Raw genomic sequence first — 27,338 nt, forward strand, 5'->3', positions numbered from 1 at the left:
GCCTATCCCTAGCCTATGACACCACCCTATTCTCTAGAGATGTATTGGCTAGACAGGCGATAGCAACATGAGCTCGTATTGTGGGTGTGGTCCTCCCTATTGGGATTTCTGTTTGGAAGGATGTGTGTGTGTGTGTGTGTGTGTGTGTGTGTGTGTGTGTGTGTGTGTGTGTGTGTGTGTGTGTGTGTGTGTGTGTGTGTGTGTGTGTGTGTGTGTGTGTGTGTGTGTGTGTGTGCTAGTCTCTATAACATACAGTAAAGCAGTGGTTCCCAACCTTTTTTGGTTACTGTACCACCAACTGAATTTTGCTCTGCCCGGAGTACGCCTGAAGTACCCCCCATGTGCATTTTACCAGTAAGCCTATGGTCTCATGAGTCTTCTCAAGTATCCCCTGTGGATAGGCCCCTAGGGGTCCTTGTAGCCCTGGTTGGGAATCACTGCAGTAAAGGATGGCCTGTTTGTGATAAGGAGCTGGATGTTGACACTTAATACATGGAGTGTGACCTCTCTTCTCCCTGCACTGTAGAATCATGATGAATAGTAGTGGGAGTCCGTGGGAAGAAGGACTTTAGGATACATGTTTGATACTGAAGATTGTGTAGTATGTCTGGAGAGTCAGATCTGTCATACAAACCCATATCTGTACAGTTGATCTGTAGCAGATGTTTGTTTAGATATCAGTATCTACAGTTCCTTTTTCTACCCTCTCTACATCTCATAAAGCTAGGGGCTGAATCCTGAATGCGGCATAATACTGGATGGATTTGAGGATTCCCTTATTTGGCATACAGCAACAGAACATCACTGAGCTGCCTATATATCTGGCAGTTGTTAGGGGTGGTGTTTGTTTGGCACCCTGTCCTGTTGTGTCTCCTGTCCAGTTGTGCTTTGCTTGCCCAGAGAGACAAAATGACAGGCCACCTCAAATGGATTTGTGAGATCCAGGATAACGAGTTGCTTGTTTGGTACCAAGGTATCAGGTTGAGCTTGTCCATAGCCAATGAAATCTGACACGCAAGTGTATCATATCATAAGCACACTAAAAAGGAACGTTCACACAAAACAGAGAAAGGCCCTCGGTATCAGGAAGCAGTAAAGCTCAGTCTGTATTTAGAAGACTGATGAGAAAGCCCAAATATTAGTTAGGCTAATTTATTAAGAAGTGCAACCAATAAATGGTGCAACCTCACTCCTGTAAGAGATGATGGAGAGAAAGAAAGAAAGACATAGGGGAGTGAATGAGCAAGCCATTTGGTGATGTGCCTGGCTCTAGTCTGAAAGGGGCTGACATTTACAGCCCTGGGTGGTTCTGACAAGTTCCCCATCTGCAGCCAACGCATGTACTGAAGCGTGCGGCCATCAGATTAGTACAACTCTTCCGGCCCCATCCTCTCCGCCCTCCTGTCACTGGTGTGTTTTGGGCAGAGCCCCACTGCCTCTGTACTCACGCACTCTGCTGAGCTGACCAGATTGTCATGGAGACTTTCTTTTATCAATAGTTTCACAGCTGTTGTCTGTATATTTGATGGATTCGGACTGTAGAGGTAATCTGTTGCTAATTGGCTATCAATTATGTTTTGAGGCAGTATTTTGGTTTGATATGTATTAGAAGTGAAATATTCATGGTGTGTTGAAGTTCAATCAATGGACAGAAACTCCCTCACACTGCGCTTGGAAAGAAACTCCCTCACACTGCGCTTGGAAAGAAACTCCCTCACACTGTGCTTGGATAGAAACTCCCTCACACTGCGCTTGGATAGAAACTCCCTTACACTGTGCTTGGATAGAAACTCCCTCACACTGTGCTTGGATAGAAACTCCCTCACACTGCGCTTGGAAAGAAACTCCCTCACACTGCGCTTGGAAAGAAACTCCCTCACTCTGCGCTTGGAAAGAAACAAACTCCCTCACTACTAGGGTTGTAGGACGGACAGCTGATCACCCTCACAGTGGCAGACCACGTGTAACAACACCTGCACAGGATCGGTACATCCGAACATCACACCTGCGGGACAGGTCCAGGATGGCAACAACAACTGCCCGAGTTACACCAGGAACGCACAATCCCTCCATCAGTGCTCAGACTGTCCGCAATAGGCTGAGAGAGGCAGGACTGAGGTCTTGTAGGCCTGTTGTAAGGCAGTTCCTCACCAGCCATCACAGGCAACAATGTCGCCTATGGGTACAAACCCACCGTCGCTGGACCAGACAGGACTGGCAAAAAGTACTGACCGAGTCGCAGTTTTGTCTCACCGGGGGTGATGGTCGGATTCACATTTATCGGCGAAGGAATGAACGTTACATTGAGGCCAGTATTCTGGAGAGGGATCGATTTTTGAGGTGGAGGGTCCATCATGGTCTGGGGCGTTGTGTCACAGCATCATTGAACTGAGCCTGTTATCATTGCAGGCAATCTCAACACTGTGTGTTACAGGGAAGACATCCTCCTCCCTCATGTGGTACCCTTCCTGCAGGCTCATCCTGACATGACCCTCCAGCATGACAATGCCACCACGTACAGAACGAGCAGTATGGCTGATTTCCTGCAAGACAGGAATGTCAGTGTTCTGCCATGGCCAGCGAAGAGCCTGGATCTCAATCCCATTGAGAACGTCTGGGACCTGTTGGATCGGAGGGTGAGGGCTAGGGCCATTCCCCCCAGAAATGTCCGAGAACTTGCAGGTGCCTTGGTGGAAGAGTGGGGTAACATCTCACAGCAAGAACTGGCAAACCTGGTGCAGTCCATGAGGAGGAGATGCACTGCAGTACTTAATGCAGCTGGTGGCCACACCAGAGACTGGCCGATACTTTTGATTTTGACCCCCCCCTCTTTGTTCAGGGACACATTATTCCATTTCTGTTTGTCACATGTCTGTGGAACTTGTTCAGTTTGTCTCAGTTGTTGAATCTTGTTATGTTCATACAAATATTTACACATGTTAATTTTGCTGAAAATAAATGCAGTTGACAGTGAGAGGATGTTTCTTTTTTTGCTGAGTTTATATACACAGTGCATTCAGACCCCTTCACTTTTTTCACATTTTGTTATGTTACAGCCTTATTTTTAAAAGTGAATTTTTATTTAACCTTTATTTAACTAGGCAAGTCAGTTATGAACAAATTCTTATTTACAATGATGACCTACACCGGCCAAACCATGACGATGCTGGGCCAAATGTGTGCCACCCTATGGGGCTCCCAACACTGCCGGTTGTGATACAACCTGGATTCGAACCAGGGTGTCTGTAGTGACACCTAAAGCACTGAGATTTCCGCTGCGCCACTCAGGAGCCCATTTTAAAATTGATTAAATAAAGCTGTCATCAAGGCAAAGGGTGGCTACTTTGAAGAATCTCAAATATAAAATATATTTTGACTTGTTTAACACTTTTTTGGTTACTACATGATTCCATATGTGTTATTTGTTGATGTCTTCAGTATTATTCTACAATGTAGAAAAGAGTAAAAATAAATAAAAACCCTGGAATTTGTAGGTGTGTCCAAACTTTTGACTGGTACTGTATGTATTGACCCTTTGCTATTCGACTCGAAATTAAGCTCAGGTGCATTCTGTTTCCATTGATCATTCTTGAGATGTTTCTACAACTTGATTGGAGTCCACCGGTGGTAAATTCAATCGATGGGACATGATTTGGAAAGGCACACACCTGTCTACATTAGGTCCCACAGTTGACAGTGCATGTCAGAGTGAAAACCAAGCAATGAGGTAGAAGGAATTGTTCGTAGAGTTCCGATACAGGATTGTGTCGAGGCACAAATCTGGGGAAGGGTACCAAAAAATGTCTGCAGCATTGAAGTTCCCCAAGAACACGGTGGCCTCCATCATTCTTAAATGGAAGAAGTTTGGAACCACCAAGACTCTTCCTAGAGCTGGCCGCCTGGCCAAACTGAGCAATCGGGGGAGAAGGGCCTTGGTCAGGGAGGTGACCAAGAACCTGATGGCCACTCTGACAGAGCTCCGGAGTTCCTCTGTGGAGATGAGAGAACCTTCCAGAAGGACAACCATATCTGCAGCACTCCACCAATCAGGTCTTTATGGTAGAGTGACCAGACAGAAGTCACTCCTCAGTAAATTGCACCTAAAGGACTCTAAGACCATGAGAAATAAGATTATATGGTCTGACGAAACCAAGATTGAACTCTTTGCCCTGAATGCCAAGTGCCAGTTCTGGAGGAAACCAGGCACCATCTCTACAGTGAAGCATGATGGTGGCAGCATCATGCTGTGAGGATGTTTTTCAGCGGCAGGGACTGGGAGACTCGTCAGGATCAAGGGAACGATGAAATTAGCAAAGTACAGAGTGATCTTTGATGAAAAACTGCTCCAGAGTGCTTAGGACCTTTAGACTGGGGCAAAGGTTCAACCTCCGACAGGACAACGACCCTAAGCACACAGCCAATACAAAGCAGGAGTAGAGTAGCCTCAGTGCAAAATGTAAGTCTCTGAATGTCTTTGAGTGGCCCAGCCAGATCCCGGAATTGAACCCGATCGAATATCTCTGGAGATACCGAAAATAGATGTGCAGCGATGCTCCCCATCCAACCTGACAGAGCTTGAGAGGATCTGCAGAGAAGAATGGGAGACTCCCCAAATACAGGTGTGCCAAGCCTGTTGGGTCATACCCAAGAAGACTTGAGGCTGTAATCGCTGCCAAAGGTGCTTCAACAAAGTAGTGAGTAAAGGGTCTGAATACTTATGTCAATATTTCCATTTTGTTTGGAATATTCATTTGCAAAAAGGCATCAGGATACATGATAAACAGATTTGCAGCAGTGTGTGTAGAATCCTGTAAGTGTGCATAGAGTGCAAAAAATAAATAAAATACTAGGGTCAACTCAGTCCGTGTTGATATTTTGTTAGCTATTTCACAGTCTTATGGCTTGGGGATAGAAGCTGTTCAGGAGCCTGATGGTGTCAGACTTGATACACTGGTACCGCTTGCCGTGCGGAAGCAGAGAAAACAATCTATGGCTTCGGTGGCTGTCTTTAATGATTTTCCTGGCCTTCCTTTCACACCGCCTGATATAGAGGTCCTGAATGGCAGGGAGCTCAGCTCCAGTGATGTACTGGGCTGTCCGCACCACCCTCTGTAGCACCATGCGATCCAGGGCGGTGCTGTTGCCATACCAAGCGGTGATGCAGCCAGTCAAGATGCTCTCAATGGTGCAGCTGTAGAACTTTTTGAAGATTTGAGGGCCCATGCCAAACCTTTTCAACTTCCTGAGGATGGAAGCTGAGCTCCCAACTATCCTCTGTACCTAATACCTCCCATTTGTGGAACTACTTTGAATGTATCATTTCAATTTTCCTTAGGCAATATGATGGCTTCTTCTAGACTACATTCAGGAGTCATCACTATAGCATTTGCCCGAAATGCCAGATGGCCAGTCTGCTCTTGCATCAGTAGGAGAACTTTCCATTCTCTATGACTGAGGGAGGTATGTCTTGTGCATTCACTGTGCCATTTGGCTGAGTAACAAGGCAGAACAACAAGTTTGGACTCGAATTAGAGAGGATACTACTTAGGTTCATTCAGTTGGGTAATAGGGTTTTCTGGTTGACCCACGTTCCCGGGATAAAGAAAGACGCTATTGTTCTACACAGAAGAGCATCCATGTGGCTTTTGTTCAATGATTTAGAGTCATCCATTGTAACAGGTTGCCATTAAAGGAGTGATGATAGTCCCAGTTCCTGTCCATGAAATGGCTAGCCTATATATTTTCCATTCAGTGGAATTTTTACAAATTCCAATTATCTTTTGTATGTGAATCTCTGTCTATCAATACAATCTATGAATGGCATTAGCCAAAGCTGAATTGCATGGAGGCCACAATTTTAAGAGATGTCACTGTTATATTGACAGTCGAAACAGCAGGCCCCATTTTGGCTCTGTTGCTGACAAAGTGCCCATTCCAGGAAGTACAGAAGCTCTGTATTTCACTCACTGCGGTGCTGCTTGTTGTTGACATATAGGCAACACCTGGGGGTTTGGGCTGTTGTATTGTCCCATCAGAGTACAAATTAATTGATGTCTGTTTATTTCCTGGCTTAGAATATGTTGTGGTCAAGCCAGAGGTAAAAACAATTGAATTTCCTACAGCCTTCATAGTTGTTTGGCATTGCAGAGCCAGATGTGTGTGTGTGTGGCTCATCAGAAGGGATCCTATAGCTATAAGCTAATACAGTTGTAAGCCCATATGAATGCATGAGGTCATGTGGTTTAACAGCACAGTTATTTTCATCCCATTCTTACTCACAATCTGTCCCTCCACTATGCTCAAGTTTAAGATGAATTGTCCTCTACAGCTACAAAGCTTTTGGCTCCTGTATTAGTCAAAATAACTTGTAGGCTACACTGAAAATAGATAGCCTAACAGTGGAATGTATGAGAGTATAATAAACCCTTTATAGAATCATAATGAAATAGTTGGATTGGGATGGCTAATATTTCAGAGACAATCCTATGAGGCCTTTTCGAAGGTGTATGTGACCAAAATGTTATATTTTTCAATAATTATTTGAAGTGAAGCCATTCTACCGTGTCAATTCATTTATTGCAGACTTCCATTTTTGGAACCGTTCCCTGGAGAAGAGAAGTTAAAATTCTAATTTCGAGCTTGTTCCGAAATGGGCATTGTGTCAGGTTGGAGTTAATATTAGCCTCTTTTGTCTTTTTGATAGGGAAGCTCAGTGGAGTTTGAATGAAATACTTGTCATGACAACGAAGGGCTGATGGGAAGCGTTTGGTGGGAAAAATAGTGTACTGTTGACTTTAGGCTATGAAGAAACGCTTACACAGAACCCGCTTGTTAAAGATTTTTGGATGTTATTCATCTGGTGTCTTTGCAATGCTTGACCCATGTCTCTCCAGTCTAGTGTTTCCCAACCCCGTTCCTCGAGTACCCACAACAGCACATCTTTTTGTTGTAGCCCTATACAACAAAAAAAAATGATTCACCTCATTGAGGGCTTGACGATTAGTTGACAAGTTGAATTAGGTGTGCTTGTCTGAGGCTACAACAAAAGTGTGTGCTTTTGGGGGTACTTACATTTAAAAAAAAAATATTTAACCTTTATTTAACTAGGCAAGTCAGTTAAGAACAAATTCTTATTTTACAATGATGGCCTACCCTGAGTTGGGGAAACACTGCTCTAGTCAGCCTACACTGGGCCATGTAGCAGCGCAAATCAGATTAACCATCATCAAATTGTCAATGAACTAAGAAGGCAGTGCTCTCTCCAACTAGCCTTGTCTCTCTGTAATGACCTGTAAGTCAATTACTGTTTCCTTTTGTTTATTTTTCCCACAGAGTGCGCCCATCTGCTGCTGGCCCACAATGCACCAGTAAAGGTGAAGAACGCTCAGGGATGGAGTCCCCTGGCAGAAGCTATCAGCTACGGAGATCGACAGATGAGTAAGCAACCGCTCCCTGACTCAGACTGGCTCTACTGTGCCCAGTGGCCCCTAAATCCTGACCAGTGTTCCCCCTATCATAGATGGCAGGTAGCCTAGCGGTTAGAGAGGCAAGCCAGCAACCGGAGGGTTGCCAGTTCAAACCCCGGTTCTGACGGGAAAAATCCGTTGAAGTGAGCTGGCAATCGGTGGGTTGCTGGTATCAAATCCTAGATGCCATTGCCTGCCGTTGTGCCCTTGAGCAAGGCACTTAGTCCCCCACAACAACAGCTCCCTGGGCGCCCAGTGTGGCAGCCCCCCGCATCTCACCAAAATTTGGGTTGGACCTTGTGTCCAATTGATCAATAAAGTGATCTTAAGCTTAATGGATAAAAGTTATTTGATTGGTTTCAATGAAGCATGTTGGTGTCAGAAGTCATGCTTGTTTGCTTGAATGCCCCAGCTGCGTGGGAGAGAACAACAACTAGGGGGGAAACCTGCCATGAAATTGGCAGATACTTCTGTGCATTCCTCCAAATGGCTCTCAGAGTTGGCACCAAGCTGCTCCTTTTGTCCATCAGGGGAGAAATTCCTCAAGGGTCTCAGGCTTATGTGTTCAGATGAAAGATAATTCATTAGGAAATGCATCTCTCATAGGCTGGGGTATAGGCACGCCTCTGTCTCTCCCCTGTTTGTCCCACAAGCATGGCCTGGTAGTGTTATGTCAAGCCCCCAAGCTTGTAGAGCTACAGTTGAAGTTGGAAGTTTACATAAACTTATGTTGGAGTCATTAAAACTCATTTTTCAACCACTCCACACATTTCTTGTTAACAAACTATAGTTTGGCAAGTCGGTTAGGACAACTACTTTGTGCATGACACAAGTAATTCTTTCAACAATTGTTTACAGACAGATTATTTCACTTATAATTCACTGTATCACAATTCCAGTGGGTTTTTACATCATTTTAGTCCTTTGGAGGTGTACCTGTGGATGTATTTCAAGGCCTGCCTTCAAATTCAGTGCCTCTTTGCGTGACATCATGGGAAAATCAAAAGAAGTCAGCCAAGACCTCAGAAAAAAATTGTAGACCTCCACATGTCTGGTTCATCCTTGGGAGCAATTTTTAAACGCCTGAAGGTACCACGTTCATCTGCACAAACAATAGTACGCAAGTATAAACACCATGGGACCACGCAGCCATCATACTGCTCAGGAAGGAGGCGCGTTCTGTTTCCTAGAGATGAACGTACTTTGGTGCGAAAAGTGCAAATCAGTCCCAGAACAACAGCAAAGGACCTTGTGAAGATGCTGGAGGAAACGGGTACAAAAGTATCTATATCCATAGCAAAACGAGTCCTATATCGACATAACCTGAAAGGCTGCTCACCAAGGAAGAAGCCAATGCTCCAAAACCGCCAATAAAAAGCCAGACTACGGTTTGCAACTGCACATGGGGACAAAGATCGTACTTTTTGGAGAAATATCCTTTGGTCTGATGAAACAAAAATAGAACTGTTTGGCCATAATGACCATCGTTATGTTTGGAGGAAAAAGGGTGAGGCTTGCAAGCTGAAGAACACCATCCCAACCGTGAAGCACGGGGGTGGCAGCATCATGTTGTGGGGGTGCTTTGCTGCAGGAGGGACTGGTGCACTTCACAAAATAGATGGCATCAGGAGGCAGGAAAATTCTGTGGATATATTGAAGCAACATCTTAAGACATCAGTCAGGAAGTTAAAGCTTGGTCGCAAATGGGTCTTCCAAATGGACAATTACCCCAAGGATATGGCAAAATGGCTTAAGGACAACAAAGTCAAGGTATTGGAGTGGCCATCACAAAGCCCTGACCTCAATCCTATAGAAAATTTCAAAAAGAAAGGAGGACCAAGGCACTCTTCATATAATTGATTAAAATGCCTTTATTAGTATGGCATGTTCAATAGAAACAATGTTTTTAAAAAACCGACGCGTTTCGGCTGCATGGCCTTCATCAGGGTGTACAAAGAAATAATACAATGTTCTCTGTTTAACAGCTTTTCCAATTAACCCTAATTAGAAGGGGGAGTGGTTAAAATTGATTCGACACACCTAGTAAGCAATAGTATACACACTTTAAAGTGCAGCTATGTTATCATAAAAATGTAACTCCAAACTAGAAGTATCAGAACACTTAGAAAGGTAGTTCTAACCTTAAATATGTCTGGGCGAAGTGTCAAGAATAAGAAAGCAATACATTCCATAGTACACTAGTCCACAAAAATCTTGAAAATCCCCCAGGCAGGCCAGTCATTAGTGGTAATGAAAGTCTGACAGAACCCATTTCTAAGTACATTGATTACTTTATTAAACCTTTTCTGACGTCACTCCCAGCCTATCTTCAAGATACCAGAGATGTGTTGAACAAAATTAAGGAATTGAATAATATAGGTACAGCTTCCATTTTAGTCACCATGGATGTGGAGTCTCTTTACACCACCATTGAACATGAACAAGGTTTGGCAGCTATGCACCATTTCTTGAGTACCCGACCTGAAACTGAGATGCCTCCTACAGAATTCATTGTCTCACTGACTGAATGGACTCTTAATCATAACATCTTTATCTTTCAGGACCGTATTTTTAAACAGGTCAAAGGATGTGCCATGGGAGCTTGCTATAGCCCTTCCTATGCTGGTTTGTACTTGGGTAAATGGGAAAATGACTTCATTTTGGATCCTTCTAATAATCATTTCTTTGACCGGATTATATGGTGGGGACGCTATATTGATGATGTTTGCCTTTTTTGGTCCTGCTCAGAAGATGAACTTATTTCCTTCCACCAATACCTTAACAGCATTAACCCTAACATCAAACTAACTATGGAGTATAGCAAGGATAACATTCATTTTTTGGACCTCGACATCAGTAAAAATGACAAAGGTTGTTTGCACACATCAATCTTTAGGAAGCCTACAGATGGGAATACCATTCTGAGGGCAGACAGCTTTCACCCCAAAAGGCTAAAAGAGAATATTCCATATGGCCAATTCCAAAGAATCCGCAGAATTTGCGATCAGGAAACAGACTATAGTGTCAAATCTGCTGAATTGGAGAATCGTTTCTTGAATCGGGGCTACAGCGTCCAGGTCCTGAAAGATGCAGGTATAAGGGCTGGATTACTTGACAGAGAGAACTTGTTGCGAAGGGGAGTGCCTCGTGATGCATCAGAGAGAGTGTATTTTGTTACAAAATACAGCACTGAAGCAGAGAACATTAAAATAATCATTAAAAATAATTGGGGAATCATCCAAAGTGATACGCTACTACGCCAAGTCTTTCCTGAGCCACCAGTCATAAGCTTTAAGAGATGTCCTACCCTAAAGGACAAATTAGTCCACAGTTATCTTCCGGGTGACTCTCAAAAAACTTGGCTTGGCCACAAACCCAAGGGCTCTTTTAAATGTAACCAGTGCAACCATTGCAGAAATATTGCACAGAAAAAGTATTTTGTTGATACAGCTTCCAAAATGGAGTATTACGTCAAGCATTTCATTAACTGCAAAACCACTCATGTCATCTATAGATTGGAATGTCCACAGTGCAAGGTGTTCTACATTGGACGGACTAAGAGACGCCTTCAAGATCGCCTAGCGGAACACAAGTACGCCATACGGGTAGGCAATGAAGACTACCCCATGGCAAGGCACTACAAGTCCTTACACCATGGCAACCCTGCCTCCCTACAAGCTATGGGTATTGATCATATCCCGGCCTCTATTAGAAAAGGGGACCGTCTTAAACAGTTAAACCAAATGGAAAGTTTTTGGATTTACAAACTACAGGCCACTAAATACCCGGGTTTAAATGAAGATATGGATTTCTCACCCTTCCTGTAGGGTTGTGATGGATACATTTGCTGTCATCTCGTAGATATTTTGCTCAATTGCCCTCAGCTATGTTTAGACTCTTGTTGTTCATGTTTTGCTGTGTTCTAGTGTACTATGGAATGTATTGCTTTCTTATTCTTGACACTTCGCCCAGACATATTTAAGGTTAGAACTACCTTTCTAAGTGTTCTGATACTTCTAGTTTGGAGTTACATTTTTATGATAACATAGCTGCAGCATTTCACTTTAAAGTGTGTATACTATTGCTTACTAGGTGTGTCCAATCAATTTTAACCACTCCCCCTTCTAATTAGGGTTAATTGGAAAAGCTGTTCAACAGTGAACATTGTATTATTTCTTTGTACACCCTGATGAAGGCCATGCAGCCGAAACGCGTCGTTTTTTAAAAAACATTGTTTCTATTGAACATGCCATACTAATAAAGGCATTTTAATCAATTATATGAAGAGTGCCTTGGTCCTCCTTTCTTTTTGAAGACCAACTCAACCCTTTTACCAAAGAGCACCTTCTGTCTACCAACATTTACTATTGTGTACCTTAGTAGCGCTTCCCTTCCTCCTCTTCCTATAGAAAATTTGTTGGCAGAACTGAAAAAGCGTGTGTGGGCAAGGAGGCCTCCAAACCTGACTCAGTTACACCAGCTCTGTCAGGAGGAATGGGCCAGAATTCACCCAACTTATTGTGGGAAGCTTGTGGAATGCTACCCGAAACGTTTGACCAAAGTTAAACAATTTAAAGGCAATGCTACCAAATACTAATTGAGTGTATGTAAACTTCTGACTTAACTTAAGATAGGGAATTTTTACTAGGATTAAATGTCAGGAATTGTGAAAAACTGAGTTTAAATGTATTTGGCTAAGGTGTATGTAAACTTCTGAGTTCAACTGTATATCTGTCATAACATTTTGACCCCATATTTGTATTTTTCTTTCTAACCTCTATCCTGTTGTAAAGTGCCCATGTTGTCACCCTACTCTTGGTTTGTGAATCAAAGTACAAAGTAGATAATTTTGACACAGGCTGAGACTGCATTCTGTCACTCTGAACGTGGCCAACCACAGGTCTGTTCTGGACTTAACTCGCCACAAAGGGAGCTTTTTAACTGCTAAAGTGAGTGAGAGGCCATAATGGAACATTGCACTCAAAATGGACTTAGGATAGCATATTTTTTTAACTGTGTTTTTCTTTCTTCCCCATGTCTCTTTCATTTGGCTGTTCATCACTGTCTCTAGCCTTGTGAACTTCTGCTGGTCAGAATAACGTTAGCTGAGTCATGAGAAGCATACATTTCCTCTCTGACTGACATTTCTCATTCTTCAAGAACACACTACATTTTAGATCATAAAAACTCCAACCTCCTCCCTCTATGGCCGGCTTTGATATCTTTTGGGTGTGTAAGAAGCCTGATGTATTGTATGATTCTCCCTCTTTCTTCCCATGGATCCTGGCAGTACAGCTATGGGAGGAAAATGTGCTTTGATGGGTTTATTTGGGTTTGTGGTTGAGTTATAAAGGGGGACAGGCAATCCTGTGGTATGTACTGTACCTTGAGTGGGATGCATACACTGGAGAGCAGAGTACACCATGGCTGCCTTCTGTAATGTGTACTGTGCATGGCTATCTATGTAGCAGGCGTAAAAGAAACACCTGAAACTAGAACCTCTTTATACTGGTCTTGGAAGAAAAAAAACTGATGGGAGGTTCTCTTCTGCACTGTTCAACCAATCCAGTAAATGTGTTGTGTCGCCTTGTTAATGTCCAAAAGCGGAAGTCGCGTCACAGGCTCTCTTTCCGTTTCCCCTAAAAAGCAGAACATTCGATTGTTGTGAACTCAGGTAGGAAACAACACCTTCACTTCGCTGATCCTCAACACTGGGGCCCCACAAGGATGCATGCTCAGCCCCCTCCTGTACTTCATGTTCACCCATGACTGCGTGGCCACGCACGCCTCCAACTCAATCATCAAGTGTGCAGATGACAAAACAGTAGTAGGCCTGATTACCAACAATGACGAGGCAGCCTTTAGAGAGGAGGTGAGGGCCCTGGGAGTGTGGTGCCAGGAAAATAAACTCTTACCCAACGTCAACAAAACAAAGGAGATGATCGTGGAATTCAGGAAACAGCAGAGGGAGCACCCCCCCGTATCCACATCGAAGTGACCGACTGGAGAAGGTGGAAAGCTTAAAGTTCCTCGGCTTACACATTACTGACAAACTGAAATGGTCCACCCACACAGACAGCGTTGCTGAAGGCGCAACAGCGCCTCTTCAACTTCAGGAGGCCGAAGAAATTTGGCTTGGCACCTAAAACCCTTAAAAACTTTTACAGATGCACAATTGAGAGCATCCTGTTGGGCTGCAGGGCTCTCCAGAGGGTGGTGCGGTTTGCCAAACACATCACCGGGGGAAAACGACCTGCTCTCCAGGACACATACAGACCCGATGTCACAGGAAGGCCAAAAAGATAATCAAGGACAACAACCACCCGAGCCACTGCCTGCTCACCTGGCTATCATCTAGAAGGCAAGGTCAGTACAGGTGCATCAAACCTGGGACCAAGAAACTGAAACAGCTTCTATCTCAAGGCCATCAGACTGTTAAATAGCCATCCCTAGCACATTAGAGGCTGCTGCCCTATATACATAGACTTGAAATCATTGTCCATTTTAATAATGGAACACTAGTCACTTTAATAATGTTTACATTTTTTTGCATCATTCTATCCTATTCTTAGCCTATGCCGCTCTGACACTGCTCGCACAAATATTTATTTATTCTTAATTCCATTCCTTTAGATTTGTGTGTATTGTTGTGAAATTGTTAGATATTACTTGTTAGATACAGTGGCAAGAAAAAGTATGTGAACCCTTTGGAATAACCTGGATTTCTGCATAAATTGGTAATCAAATTTGATCTGATCTTCATCTAAGTCACAACAATAGACAAACATAATGTGCTTAAACTAATAACACACAAATTATTGTATTTTCCTTGTCTATATTGAATACAAAATTTAAACATTCACAGTGTAGGTTGGAAAAAGTATGTGAACCCCTAGGCTAATGACTTCTCCCAAAGCTAATTGGAGTCAGCCTTGTGAAAGTATTCACCCCCCTTGGGATTTTTTCTTTTTTGTTGCCTTACAACCTGGAATTAAATCGATTTTTTGGGGGAGGTTGTATCATTCTAATTACACAACATGCCTACCACTTAGAAGATGCAACATATTCTTTTGTGAAACAAACAAGAAATAACACAAAACAACTGAAAACTTGAGCATGCATAACTATTCACCCCTCCAAAGTCAATACTTTGTAGAGCCACTTTTGCAGCAATTACAGCTGCAAGTCTCTTGGGATATGTCTCTATAAGCTTGGCACATCTAGCCACTGGGATTTTTGCCCATTCTTCAAGGCAAAACTGCTCCAGCTCCTTCAAGTTGGATGGGTTACTGCTGATGTACAGCAATCTTTAAGTCATACCACAGATTCTCAATTGGATTGAGGTCTGGGCTTTAACTAGGCCATTCCAAGACATTTAAATGTTTCCCCTTAACCTCTCTGGGCTAGGTGGCACCAAATCGTCCCACCTACGTAACAGCCAGTGTAATCCCGTGGCGCGTTATTCAAAAAAATTAAAAATGCAAAAACTTCAATTTTTCAGAAATATGACTATTTTACACCATTTTAAAGACAAGACTCTCGTTAATCTAACCACACTGTCCGATTTCAAAAAGGCTTTACAACGAAAGCAAAACATTAGATTATGTCAGCAGAGTACCCAGCCATAAATAATCAGACACCCATTTTTCAAGCTAGCATATAATGTCACATAAACCCAAACCACAGCTAAATGTAGCACTAACTTTTGATGATCTTCATCAGATGACAACCCTAGGACATTATGTTATACAATACATGCATGTTTTGTTCAATCAAGTTCATATTTATATCAAAAACCAGCTTTTTACATTAGCATGTGACTAGCATGTGACTAGCATTCCCACCGAACACTGCCGGTGAATTTACTAAATTACTCACGATAAACGTTCACAAAAAGCACAACAATTATTTTAAGAATTATAGATACAGAACTCCTCTATGCACTCGATATGTCCGATTTTAAAATAGCTTTTCGGTGAAAGCACATTTTGCAATATTCTCAGTAGATAGCCCAGCATCACAGGGCTAGCTATTTAGACACCCAGCAAGTTTAGCACTCAGCAAAGTCAGATTTACTATAAGAAAATGTTATTACCTTTGCTGTCTTCGTCAGAATGCACTCCCAGGACTTCTACTTCAATAACAAATGTTGGTTTGATTCAAAATAATCCATAGTTATATCCAAACAGCGGCGTTTTGTTCGTGCGTTCAAGACACTATCCGAAAGGGTAAATAAGGGTGACGAGCATGGCGCAATTCGTGACAAAAAAAATCTAAATATTCCATTACCGTACTTCGAAGCATGTCAACCTCTGTTTAAAATCAATTTTTATGCCATTTTTTCTCGAAAGAAAATAAAGCATTCGGTCGACTCGTGCACGCGCCTAAGCCCATAGTACTCTGATCGGCCACTTGCCAAAAGCGATAAAGTGTTTCAGCCAGAGCCTGCCTCGATATCGTTCAGCTTTTTCCCGGGCTCTGAGAGCCTATGGGAGCCGTAGGAAGTGTCACGTTATTGCAAAGATCCTCAGTCTTCAATAAAAAGAGCCAAGATGAAACACAATTTGTCAGACAGGCCACTTCCTGCATGGAATCTTCTCAGGTTTTGGCCTGCCATATGAGTTCTGTTATACTCACAGACACCATTCAAACAGTTTTAGAAACTTTAGGGTGTTTTCTATCCAAAGCCAATAATTATATGCATATTCTAGTTACTGGGCAGGAGTAGTAACCAGATTAAATCGGGTACGTTTTTTATCCGGCCGTGTCAATACTGCCCCCTAGCCCTAACAGGTTAAACCACTCGAGTGTTGCTTTAGCAGTATGCTTAGGGTCATTGCCAGGGTCTTGGCCAGGTTGCAGTTGTAAATGAGAACTTGTTCTCAACTGGCCTACCTGGTTAAATAAAGGTGAAAGAAAAAATAAACTTGTCCTGCTGGAAGGTGAACCTCCGTCCCAGTCTCAAATCTCTGGAAGACTGAAATAGGTTTCCCTCAAGAATTTCCCTGTATTTAGTGCCATCCATCATTCCTTCAATTTTGACCAGTTTCCCAGTCCCTGCCGATAGAAAAACATCCCCACAGCATGATGCTGCCACCACCATGCTTCACTGTGGGGATGGTGTTCTCGGGGTGATGAGAGGTGTTGGGTTTGTGCCAGACGTAGTGTTTCTCTTGATGGCCAAGAAGCTACATTTTAGTCTCTTCTGACCAGAGTACCTTGTTCCATATGTTTGGGGAGTCTCCCAGATGACTTTTTTTTTCTTTTACCAATGGCTTTTTTCTGGCCACTTCCGTAAAGCCCAGCTCTGTGGAGTGTATGGCTTAAAGTGGTCCTATGGACAGATGCTTCAATCTACGCTGTGGAGCTTTGCAGCACCTTCAGGGTTATCTTTGGTCTCTTTGATGCCTCTCTGATTAACGCCCTCCTTGCCTGATTGTGAGTTTTGGTGGGCGGCCCTCTTGACAGGTTTGTTTGGTACCATATTCTTTCAATTTTTTAGTAATGGATTTAATGGTGCTCCGTGGGACGTTCAAAGTTCTGGATATTTTATTTATAACCCAACCCTGATCTGTACTTCTCCACAACTTTGTCCCTGACCTGTTTGGAGAGCCCCTTGGTCTTCATGGTGCCGCTTAGTGGTGTTGCAGACTCTGGGGCCTTTCAGAACAGGCTTGTGTATGTGTGTATATATATATATATATGTGTGTGTGTGTGTGTGTGTGTGTGTGTGTGTGTGTGTGTGTGTGTGTGTGTGTGTGTGTGTGTGTGTATATATATAGGCTGATCCAACTTTGATGTAATGTCCTTAAAACAAGTCAAAATGAGGCTCAGTAGTGTGTGTGGCCTCCACGTGCCTGTATGACTTCCCTACAATGCCTGGGCATGCTCCTGATGAGGTGGTCTCCTGAGGGATCTCCTCCCAGACCTGGACTAAAGCATCCGCCAACTCCTGGACAGTCTGTGGTGCAACGTGGCGTTGGTGGATGGAGCGAGACATGATGTCCCAGATGTGCTCAATTGGATTCAGGTCTGGGGAACAGGCGGGCCAGTCCATAGCATCAATGCCTTCCTCTTGCAGGAACTGCTGACACACTCCAGCCACATGAGGTCTAGCATTGTCTTGCATTAGGAGGAACCCAAGGCCAACCGCACCAGCATATGGTCTCACAAGGAGTCTGAGGATCTCATCTCGGTACCTAATGGCAGTCAGGCTACCTCTGGCGAGCACATGGAGGGCTGTGCGGCCCCCAAAAGAAATGCCACCCCACACCATGACTGACCCACCGCCAAACCGGTCATGCTGGAGGATGTTGCAGGCAGCAGAACGTTCTCCACAGCGTCTCCAGACTCTGTCACGTCTGTCACATGCTCAGTGTGAACCTGCTTTCATCTGTGAAGGGCACAGGGCGCCAGTGGCGAATTTGCCAATCTTGGTGTTCTCTGGCAAATGCCAAACGTCCTGCACGGTGTTGGACTGTAAGCACAACCCCCACCTGTGGACGTCGGACCCTCATACCACCCTCATGGAGTCTGTTTCTGACCGTTTGAGCAGACACATGCACATTTGTGGCCTGCTGGAGGTCATTTTGCAGGGCTCTGGCAGTGCTTCTCCTGCTCCTCCTTGCACAAAGGCGGAGGTAGCGGTCCTGCTGCTGGGTTGTTGCCCTCCTACGGCCTCCTCCACGTCTCCTGATGTACTGGCCTGTCTCCTGGTAGCGCCTCCATGCTCTGGACACTACGCTGACAGACACAGCAAACCTTCTTGCCATAGCTCGCATTGATGTGCCATCCTGGATGAGCTGCACTACCTGAGCCACTTGTGTGGGTTGTAGACTCCGTCTCATGCTACCACTGGAGTGAAAGCACCGCCAGCATTCAAAAGTGACCAAAACATCAGCCAGGAAGCATAGGAACTGAGAAGTGGTCTGTGGTCCCCACCTGCAGAACCACTCCTTTATTGGGGGTGTCTTGATAATTGCCTATAATTTCTACCTGTTGTCTATTCCATTTGCACAACAGTATGTGAAATGTATTGTCAATCAGTGTTGCTTCCTAAGTGGACAGTTTGATTTCACAGAAGTGTGATTGACTTGGAGTTACATTGTGTTGTTTAAGTGTTCCCTTTATTTTTTTGAGCAGTGTATGTATGTATGTGTGTGTGTGTGTGTGTGTATGTATATATATATATATATATATATATATATATATATATATATATATACTGAGATCATGTGACAGATCATGTGACACTTAGATTGCACACAGGTGGACTATATTTAATTAATTATGTGACTTCTGAAGGTAATTGGTTGCACCAGATCTTATTTAGGGGCTTCATAGCAAAGTGGGTGAATACATATGCATGCACTTCTTTTCAGTTTTTTATTTTGTAGAATTCTTTGAAACAAGTTATTTTTTTCATTTCACTTCACCAATTTGGACTATTTTGTGTATGTCCATTACATGACATCCAAATGAAATCCATTTAAATTACAGGTTGTAATGCAACAAAATAGGAAAAACGCCAAGCGGGGTGAATACTTTTGCAAGGCACTGTATGTGACAAATTAAATTTGAGCTCCAGGGGCTATGGATACCCACCATCCATTTGGACTTGGTAACTGTTTTAAAGGAGAGAGGGACTCATTATTTCAAATTATTTTTTAAATTATTATGATGTTCGGCTACACTTCGACCTGTGTTGGTTGATGCACGCACCTACCTTCTGACTCACTAACTGTGTTGTTCCAAGGCATCATGGGTCTCTTTTACCACACTGCCACGCCACCCTCACTAAATGAATCATTTTTATTCTTAGCTGTTGACTCAGTTCCTGCAAATCTTGTAAATGACTACAGTAGGTGTATAGGCCTGGTCCTGTCATATGACCTGGCTGTCAGTAAGGCAGGAGAGTAGCACTGAACAGTTTTCCATATTCAGTGTCATAAACATGTAAAAGCTAGCTAACATGGCTAGCCTAGAAAAGCAATGCAATGCACAGTGTTTTAGATACATTAGCAGGTCAGCACTTCTCTTGGTCTGGTAGGGAAGTGGGAGCTGTCCGTGTGAGGATGGAAACATCTGAGTGAATGAGGCCACTGAAAGTTGCTGATATCACACTTTTCCAGGAAGTAGTGATCTGGTCTTGTTAGAGATTCTAAAATCCCGTATTCAAAGTGCCTTTATAAAAAGACAACACCAGTACTGAATCTATTTGTTTTTAGCCAGATGGTAGACTTACTGTATATTGCCTGACCACCCAAACTCCTTTCTCCCGGCAAACGCTACGCAACTCCCACATATGTTAATTTCTCCTCCGCAATGAGTCTGGATCTTAGTACCACGATGATTTCTGGAATGGAAAAACATTCTAACCATTCTGATTGGTACCAGAAACCAATTGGGTTGGGCAAGAGTCCCCCCACCCCAAAAAATATGCCCTTGGCTTTGCTACTCTGATTGGTTAGAGATGATCCAATCTCTGATTTACTTTTTGTACAACACCCCACATTTTGACATCAACACAAATGACTTCAATGATGGCAGTCTCAGACTAAAGTATGTAGCGAACGACCCAGCTAGCACATAACGTTCTGAGAATCATGTTTCTTAGGTGAGAATTTCAGTACTTCAGCAAAACGTTTTCTGCATGTTTCCTCATGGTTCATGTTCAAGTCATGTTCACATTAAGAAAACTTACCATAAAAACCACAAGAAAACACTAATGTTCAAAGAACATTCTAAGAATGTTATTTTAAAACATATACATTCCGTTCTCGGCATTAACAAAATTCTCTACCCTCTATCTTGTTAAGTGTGTTCAGTAGTGTATTGGCCGCGCCCACTTATTGGCCACACCTGATCTTAATGAGTGCTAGTTTCCTTTGAAATGGGGTCTGTTTGAATAGACACAAATTAAAAGCTTAGTATGAGTTTTAAAAAAACATGGCATGCTAGCTCCATCCTTGTGGCGCTGTAGACTAATTCCATGGATTGAGAGCAGAAGATCGTAGGTTTGAATCTCACAATAAAAAATATATGTTTGTTTTCAAGTGTCCTATCTGTGCTTGGAGTTCAGAACAGTTAACCCAAACTAAGTGTTATTAACTCTTTAAAAAAAAACTTTTTCCTCTTTTTCCTCTTTTCTCCCCAATTTCGTGTTATCCAATTGGTAGTTACAGTCTTGTCTCATCGCTGCAACTCCCGTACGGACTCGGGAGAGGCGAAGGCCGAGAGCCGTGCGTCCTCCGAAACACAACCCAACCAAGCCGCACTGCTTCTTGACACAATGCCCACTTAACCCTGATGCCAGCCGCACCAAGGAAACACCATGCACCTGGCGACCGTGTCAGCATGCACTGCGCCAGGCAGGAGTCACTAGTGCGCGATGGGACAAGGACATCCCTGCCGACCTAACCCGGACGACGCTGGGCCAATTGTGCGCCGCCCCATCGGTCTCCCGGTCGTGGCCGGCCGCGACAGAGCCTGGACTCGAACCCAGAATCTCTAGTGGCACAGCTAGCACTCCGATGTAGTGCCTAAGACTAATGAGCCACTTGGGAGACCCGGTGTTATTAAGTCTTATTGAAACATGTTCTCAGAACGTTATTTAATTACCTTAACCTGTAATTTCCATTCTCAGAACGTTAATAAAACCTCCTAGGAAAACTTTCAGAGAACCATAGTAAAACATTCTCAAAACCTCCCTGCAATCTAAAAATGTACGTTTACAGACTAGGCTACATTTTCTCAGAACATTTTAAAATGTTTTCCTTTTTACCGGTCAAAAAACATATGGATTGATTCCCAGAACTGATGGGAATCCAAAAATGTACGTTCCCACAACTTCCAAGGAACCAAAGTTACTAGCTGGGGATGGAGCAGCAAAATAATAAAGTTTGAGTCAGGCAAAGACTTGCAGTGCCATCAGAAAGTATTCATACCCCTTGACTTATTCCACATTTTGTTGTGTTACAACCTGAATTCAAAATGGATTAAATAAAAAAAATCTCACCCATCTACACACAATACCCCATAATGACAGTGACATTTTTGCAAATGTATTGAAAATTCAATACAGAAATATTAATTTATACAAGTATTCACACTCCTGAGTCAATACATGTTAGTATCACCTTCAGCAGCGATTACAGCTGAGTTTTTCTGGGTAAGTCTCTCTCTAAGAGCTTTGCACACCTGGATTGTACAATATTTGCACATTTATTATTTTTCAAAGTCTTCAAGCTCTCTTAAATTGGTCATTACTAAACAGCCATTTTCAAGTGTTGCCATAGATTTTCAAGCCATAGATTTTCAGAAACATTCAATGTCATAACATGATGCAGCCACCACCATGCGTGGCACTCAGTGATGTGTTGTGTTGGAATTGCCTCAAACAACCCTATTCTGTACAGACTTCCTTCCTCCCTAAATTGGGGGGGACGGGACTATGTACAGAAAGTGCTGTAATTTCTAAACGGTTCACCCGATATGGATGTAAATAACCTCAAATTATAGCTGACCACCTGTACTTTAACTTCATAGTCATTGTTTGATTTCAAACTTTGAAAAGAAAAAATGCTTCACTGTCCCAAAAATGTACAGAGGGCACTGTAATTCATATATGCCTAAAAGTACTGTAGTGCTCTTTTTACTTGCACACAATATAGCTGGATCGCCCCATCCTTCCCCTAGGCGTTCACCACCCTGCAGCACCCCAACACATCCCACTCAGCTTTAGGATCTTAGTGAAACATTCATTATTGGTTTCAGGTGTTAGGGCAAGGCCAGAGTGACAACCAACAGTACGGCAGACCCCCAGGGCCAGGACTGAGCAGCCCAGCAGCTAGGTATTGCCTAAATATGTAGCTCCCCTGACTTGGGCATGTTTTCAATACAGACTATTTTTGTCGTACAGTATTCCATAGAAGGCATCCATACCTTGTGAAAGTTGCAAAGTATACCCTTAATCTTGTACTAAATCAAATCTAGTGATGCATAACTTGACATTCATTGTGACATTGTGGGAGGATAACCAACCATCCAATTAATGGCAATGCATTTCTTAGTTGCTATAAATGCTACGGTACACAATTTTATCTGATAAGTATCAACATTTCCAAGTAAACAAGGAGAAGGGAGAATCTGTAGACCTGCTGAGTTAAAAGAACATACTCTTTGCCAGAATTCAGCCAGCCTTCACAAGAGCATAACATATGCAAATATGTCCTCTTGTGTTTTACACCTCCAGCAGAGGAATTACATTTCTGAGTGCATGAAATTTGCTAAACATTCTAAAAACCTGTTTTCGCTTTGTCATTGTGGGGTATTGTGTGTAGATTGAAGGGGGAAAAAATATTTAATCCATTTTAGAATAAGGCTGTAATGTAACAAAATGTGGAAAAAGGGAAGGGGTCTGAATACTTTTCGAATGCACTGTATGTATCTATTCATCATCATCAATAGTGTCTCCCAGGTCTTCCTTACATTTTAGCTGTACATGTTTTGTGTCATCAGGAAAAGCCTCCATCAACCCTTGATACAATGTGGAAATAAACTTTAGAGGTTTGTCAGACTTCATTAAAATAGTTTCAATCTTTGAAGCTTCTGGCTAGTCCAGTGTTTGCTGCACAGAGAGAATAAAGTGTTGCATCTGCAAAAGTTCACCTCAGTGACGCCACAGACTGGTCTTCCCTGGTTGCCTGACCCTGCTGAGACCCCTGTCACCATCTGATCCTGCTATAAAGCATGACAAAGAATTACCGTGGTGTACATGTATACATTGATTCTATTCTTGGATAATATAATGGTTCAATAATTGAAGTTACCATTATTCCCAGATCCCAGACTGTAACTTTAAGCTGCAGTCATGTAGCTACTGTAGGCCTACCATTAACTCAAGATGGAACTTTGTATTAATTCACTGATTGTTATAATATACTGCAAAAATCACTGGTCTTCCCTGGCTGTCTAACCCTGCTGGGACTCCTGTCACCATCTGATGCTTCTAAGACATCATGAGCATAGTGTTGTGTACTGACTGTGCACCATGACATTGAAGCCTGTAGAGGTGTTTAAGCCGTGTCGGTGTGAAAAGTAGGGAATTAGCTAGGGAAACTGACAGATCAATAACGTTACTTTGCTATATTGACTGTAATAAAAAACTCACATTGCGCTGTCAAAAACATAAATATTGGTCTTCATTCGTTTGGCCACTGGTTTCATCATTTGATTCAGGTCTAATGTGATTGAGGCTTAAGTTAGTGAGCTAGCTAACGTTAGCCAACTTTTGTATAGCTCTAATGGTAGCTACATCAACTGGCGAAAACTAGCCAAGTTAATTTACTTCTGTTGAAGCAGGACAAAACAAAGGCTACAAAATATTTCCATACACACAACAGCTGTTAGATACGGCTACCTGACACATACTGAAATAGCTAGAGGCTTTCGCTGAACTGTTTGTGGTAGCTACTGTAGCAAAATCATTCACTTCAGACAGAACTTCAGTCGAGAGGGGATGAAACATTAGCTACTTCCTGTTAAGTTAAACAGCAGTTACCTTGCATCAGTCAAATAAAGAGTAGCCAATTTCTGCACTGCTTGCTTTTACAACTCAGAGAAAATGCCCAACACACACAGACAGCACCTGCCTCTGTTTATCTCTCCTATAAGCCAGCCTTTCAGAAGCTTTGCCTTCATCGGGTGAGACCGCCAAACAGCCTACCTGACCACCCTAAAGCGTCCGCATGGTCCTAAAGCACACCCTTAATGTATCACAGTACAATGTTGAAACTGGGGGGGGGGACAAAAATGCAATTTCAGAATGTGGTGGGGTCATATCCCCAGTGAAAGTTGGGCCGCTAATTTGTAAACATTTCTAAAAACAGAATTCCACTTTGACATTATGGGCTATTGTGTGTTGGCCAGGGACACAAAATCTCAATTTAAACCATTCCAAATTCAGGCTATAACACAACAAAATGTGTAAAAAAGTCAAGGAGTGTGAATACTTTCTGAAAGCACTTTATATCCAAAACAGAAGTGAATAAATTGTTAGCCGGTTGTTTCACAACCAAAAGTTGATCAACGCTTTGTTCACCACAGATGGCAGGTAACAGATTTAGCAAATTAGTAAGTTTTACAGCAGGAACATAGTTATGTGTTTTCTCCCTTTATACTTGTCCACATGTGTTTTTTTCACACAACTGTGTGTCAAATTTATGTGCTCACTAAAAGCATATCACTGTTTCTTTCCTCTAGTTTTTATAAGGCAGGGAACAACTTTTCCATATAGGGGTCTGAGGTAGAGGTTGCCCGATTATGATTTTTCAACGCCGATACCGATTATTGGAGGACCAAAAAAAGCCGATACCGATTAATCCGCCGATTTCTATTTATTTGTAATAATGACAATTACAACAATACTGAATGAACACTTATTTTAACTTAATATAATACATCAATAAAATCAATTTAGTCTCAAATAAATAATGAAACATTCAATTTGGTTTAAATAATGCAAAAACAAAGTGTTGGAGAAGAAAGTAAAAGTGCAATATGTGCCATGTAAAAAAGCTAACGTTTAAGTTCCTTGCTCAGAACATGAGAACATATGAAAGCTGGTGGTTCCTTTTAACATGAGTCTTCAATATTCCCAGGTAAGAAGTTTTAGGTTGTAGTTATTATAGGAATTATAGGACTATTTCTCTCTATACGATTTGTATTTCATATACCTTTGACTATTGGATGTTCTTATAGGCACTTCAGTATTGCCAGTGTAACAGTATAGCTTCTGTCCCTCTCCTCGCTCCTACCTGGGCTTGAACCAGGAACACATCGACAAAAGCCACCCTTGAAGCAGCGTTACCCATGTAGAGCAAGGGGAAACAACTACTCCAAGTCTCAGAGCGAGTGACATTTGAAACGCTATTAGCACGCACCTGGCTAACTAGCGAGCCATTTCACATCGATTACACCAGCCTAATCTTTGGAGTTGACAGGCTTGAAGTCATAAACAGCTTAATGCATTGCGAAGGGCTGCTGGGAAAACGCACAAAAGTGCTATTTTGAATGAATGCTTACGAGCCTGCTGCTGCCTACCATCGCTCAGTCAGACTGCTCTATCAAATCATGGACTTAATTATAACATAATAACACACAGAAATACGAGCCTTAGGTCATTAATATGGTCGAATCCGGAAACTATCATCTCGAAAACAAAACGTTATTCTTGTTACATTGCACAACCTTCAATGTTATGTCACAATTACGTAAAATTCAGGCAAATTAGTTCGCAACGAGCCAGGCGGCCCAAATTGTTGCATATACCCTGACTGCGTGCAATGAATGCAAAATGACACAATTTCACCTGGTTAATATCGCCTGCTAACCTGGATTTCTTTTAGCTAAATATGCAGGTTTAAAAATATATACTTCTGTGTATTGATTTTAAGAAAGGTATTGATGTTTATGGTTAGGTACAGTCGTGCAACGATTGTGCATTTTTTTTCTCGCAAATGTGCTTTTGTTAAATCATCCCCCGTTTGGCGAAGTCGGCTGTCTTTGTTAGGAAGAAATAGTCTTCACAGTTCGCAACGAGCCAGGCGGCCCAAACTGCTGCATGTACCCTGACTCTGTTTGCAAGAGAAGTGACACATTTTCCCTAGTTAAAAGAAATTCATGTTAGCAGGCAATATTAACTAAATATGCAGGTTTAAAAATATATACTTGTGTATTGATTTTAAGAAAGGCATTGATGTTTATGGTTGGAGCAACGTGTACCTAAGCGATTATATGCAACGCAGGACAGGCTAGATAAACTAGTAATATCATCAACCATGTGTAGTTATCTAGTGATTATGATTGGTTGATTGTTTTTTATAAGATAAGTTTAATGCTAGCTAGCAACTTACCTTGGCTTCTTACTGCATTCGCATAACAGGCAGGCTCCTCGTGGAGTGCAATGTAAAGCAGGTGGTTAGAGCGTTGGACTTGTTAACCGTAAGGTTGCAAGATTGAATCCCTGAGCTGACAAGGTAAAAATCTGTCGTTCTGCCCCTGAACAAGGCAGTTAACCCACCGTTCCTAGGCCGTCATTGAAAATAAGAACGTGTTCTTAACTGACTTGCCTAGTTAAATAAAGGTCTAAAAAAAACATAGGTCAAATCGGCGTCCAAAAATACAGATTTACGATTGTTATGAAAACCTGCAATCGGCCCTAATTAATCGGCCATTCCGATTAATCGGTCGACCTCTAGTCTGAGGTGTTGTCACACTTGAGCCTGAAGCAACTTCCTGTTTGGATGAGATGTGAACTACACCCTGGCTTTAGGAGTACAAAAGAGCAGAATGACCTTTCCCCATGACAGTACAGGGCAGAGCAGTCAAAAAGTAGCCTATTTGAGAACCTAAAGGAAGCTTCATGATGTGAAGATAGGCCTTTTATCTTCTCCATCACCATCTTTTTCTAGGTCTTATTTGGAGTGATGTTTTCCTCAATTTCAGGAAGTTTCCAAATGTTTTTCACCCAAGTCATAGACTGTTTTCTCTGCTACCGCACGGCAATCGGTACTGGAGCGCCAAGTATAGGACCGAAAGACTGCTTAACAGCATCTACCCCCAAGCCACAAGACTACTGAACAAGACCCCCCCCCCCCCCTCCATTTGTTTTGTGCACGGCTGCTACTCGCTGTTTATTATCTATGCGTAGTCACTTCACCCCTACCTACATGTACAAATTACCTGCACCCCCTGTATATAGCCTCATTATTGTTATTTTGTTAACTTTTTATAATTTTTTACTTTAGTTTATTTTGTAAATATTTTCTTAACTCTTCTTGAACTGCACTGTTGGTTAAGGGCTTGTAAGTA

At 42.6% G+C, this 27,338-nt stretch overlaps 1 protein-coding gene across 2 annotated transcripts in view; it reads left to right on the plus strand.

Moving 5' to 3' along the window:
* Nucleotides 1–27,338, plus strand: part of LOC106573859 (ankyrin repeat domain-containing protein 13C) — a 59,615-nt gene that overhangs the window by 7,767 nt on the left and 24,510 nt on the right. For both annotated transcript variants that reach the window (XM_045697263.2, XM_014149268.3), the window contains one exon: nucleotides 7,333–7,437. In XM_045697263.2, the coding sequence (XP_045553219.1) occupies nucleotides 7,333–7,437 (105 nt within the window). The remainder of the gene's footprint in view (nucleotides 1–7,332; nucleotides 7,438–27,338) is intronic.

The sequence above is a fragment of the Salmo salar genome, chromosome 16, assembly GCF_965601325.2.
Source record: "Salmo salar chromosome 16, fSalSal1, whole genome shotgun sequence".
In the NCBI taxonomy this organism is placed as follows: domain Eukaryota; kingdom Metazoa; phylum Chordata; class Actinopteri; order Salmoniformes; family Salmonidae; genus Salmo; species Salmo salar.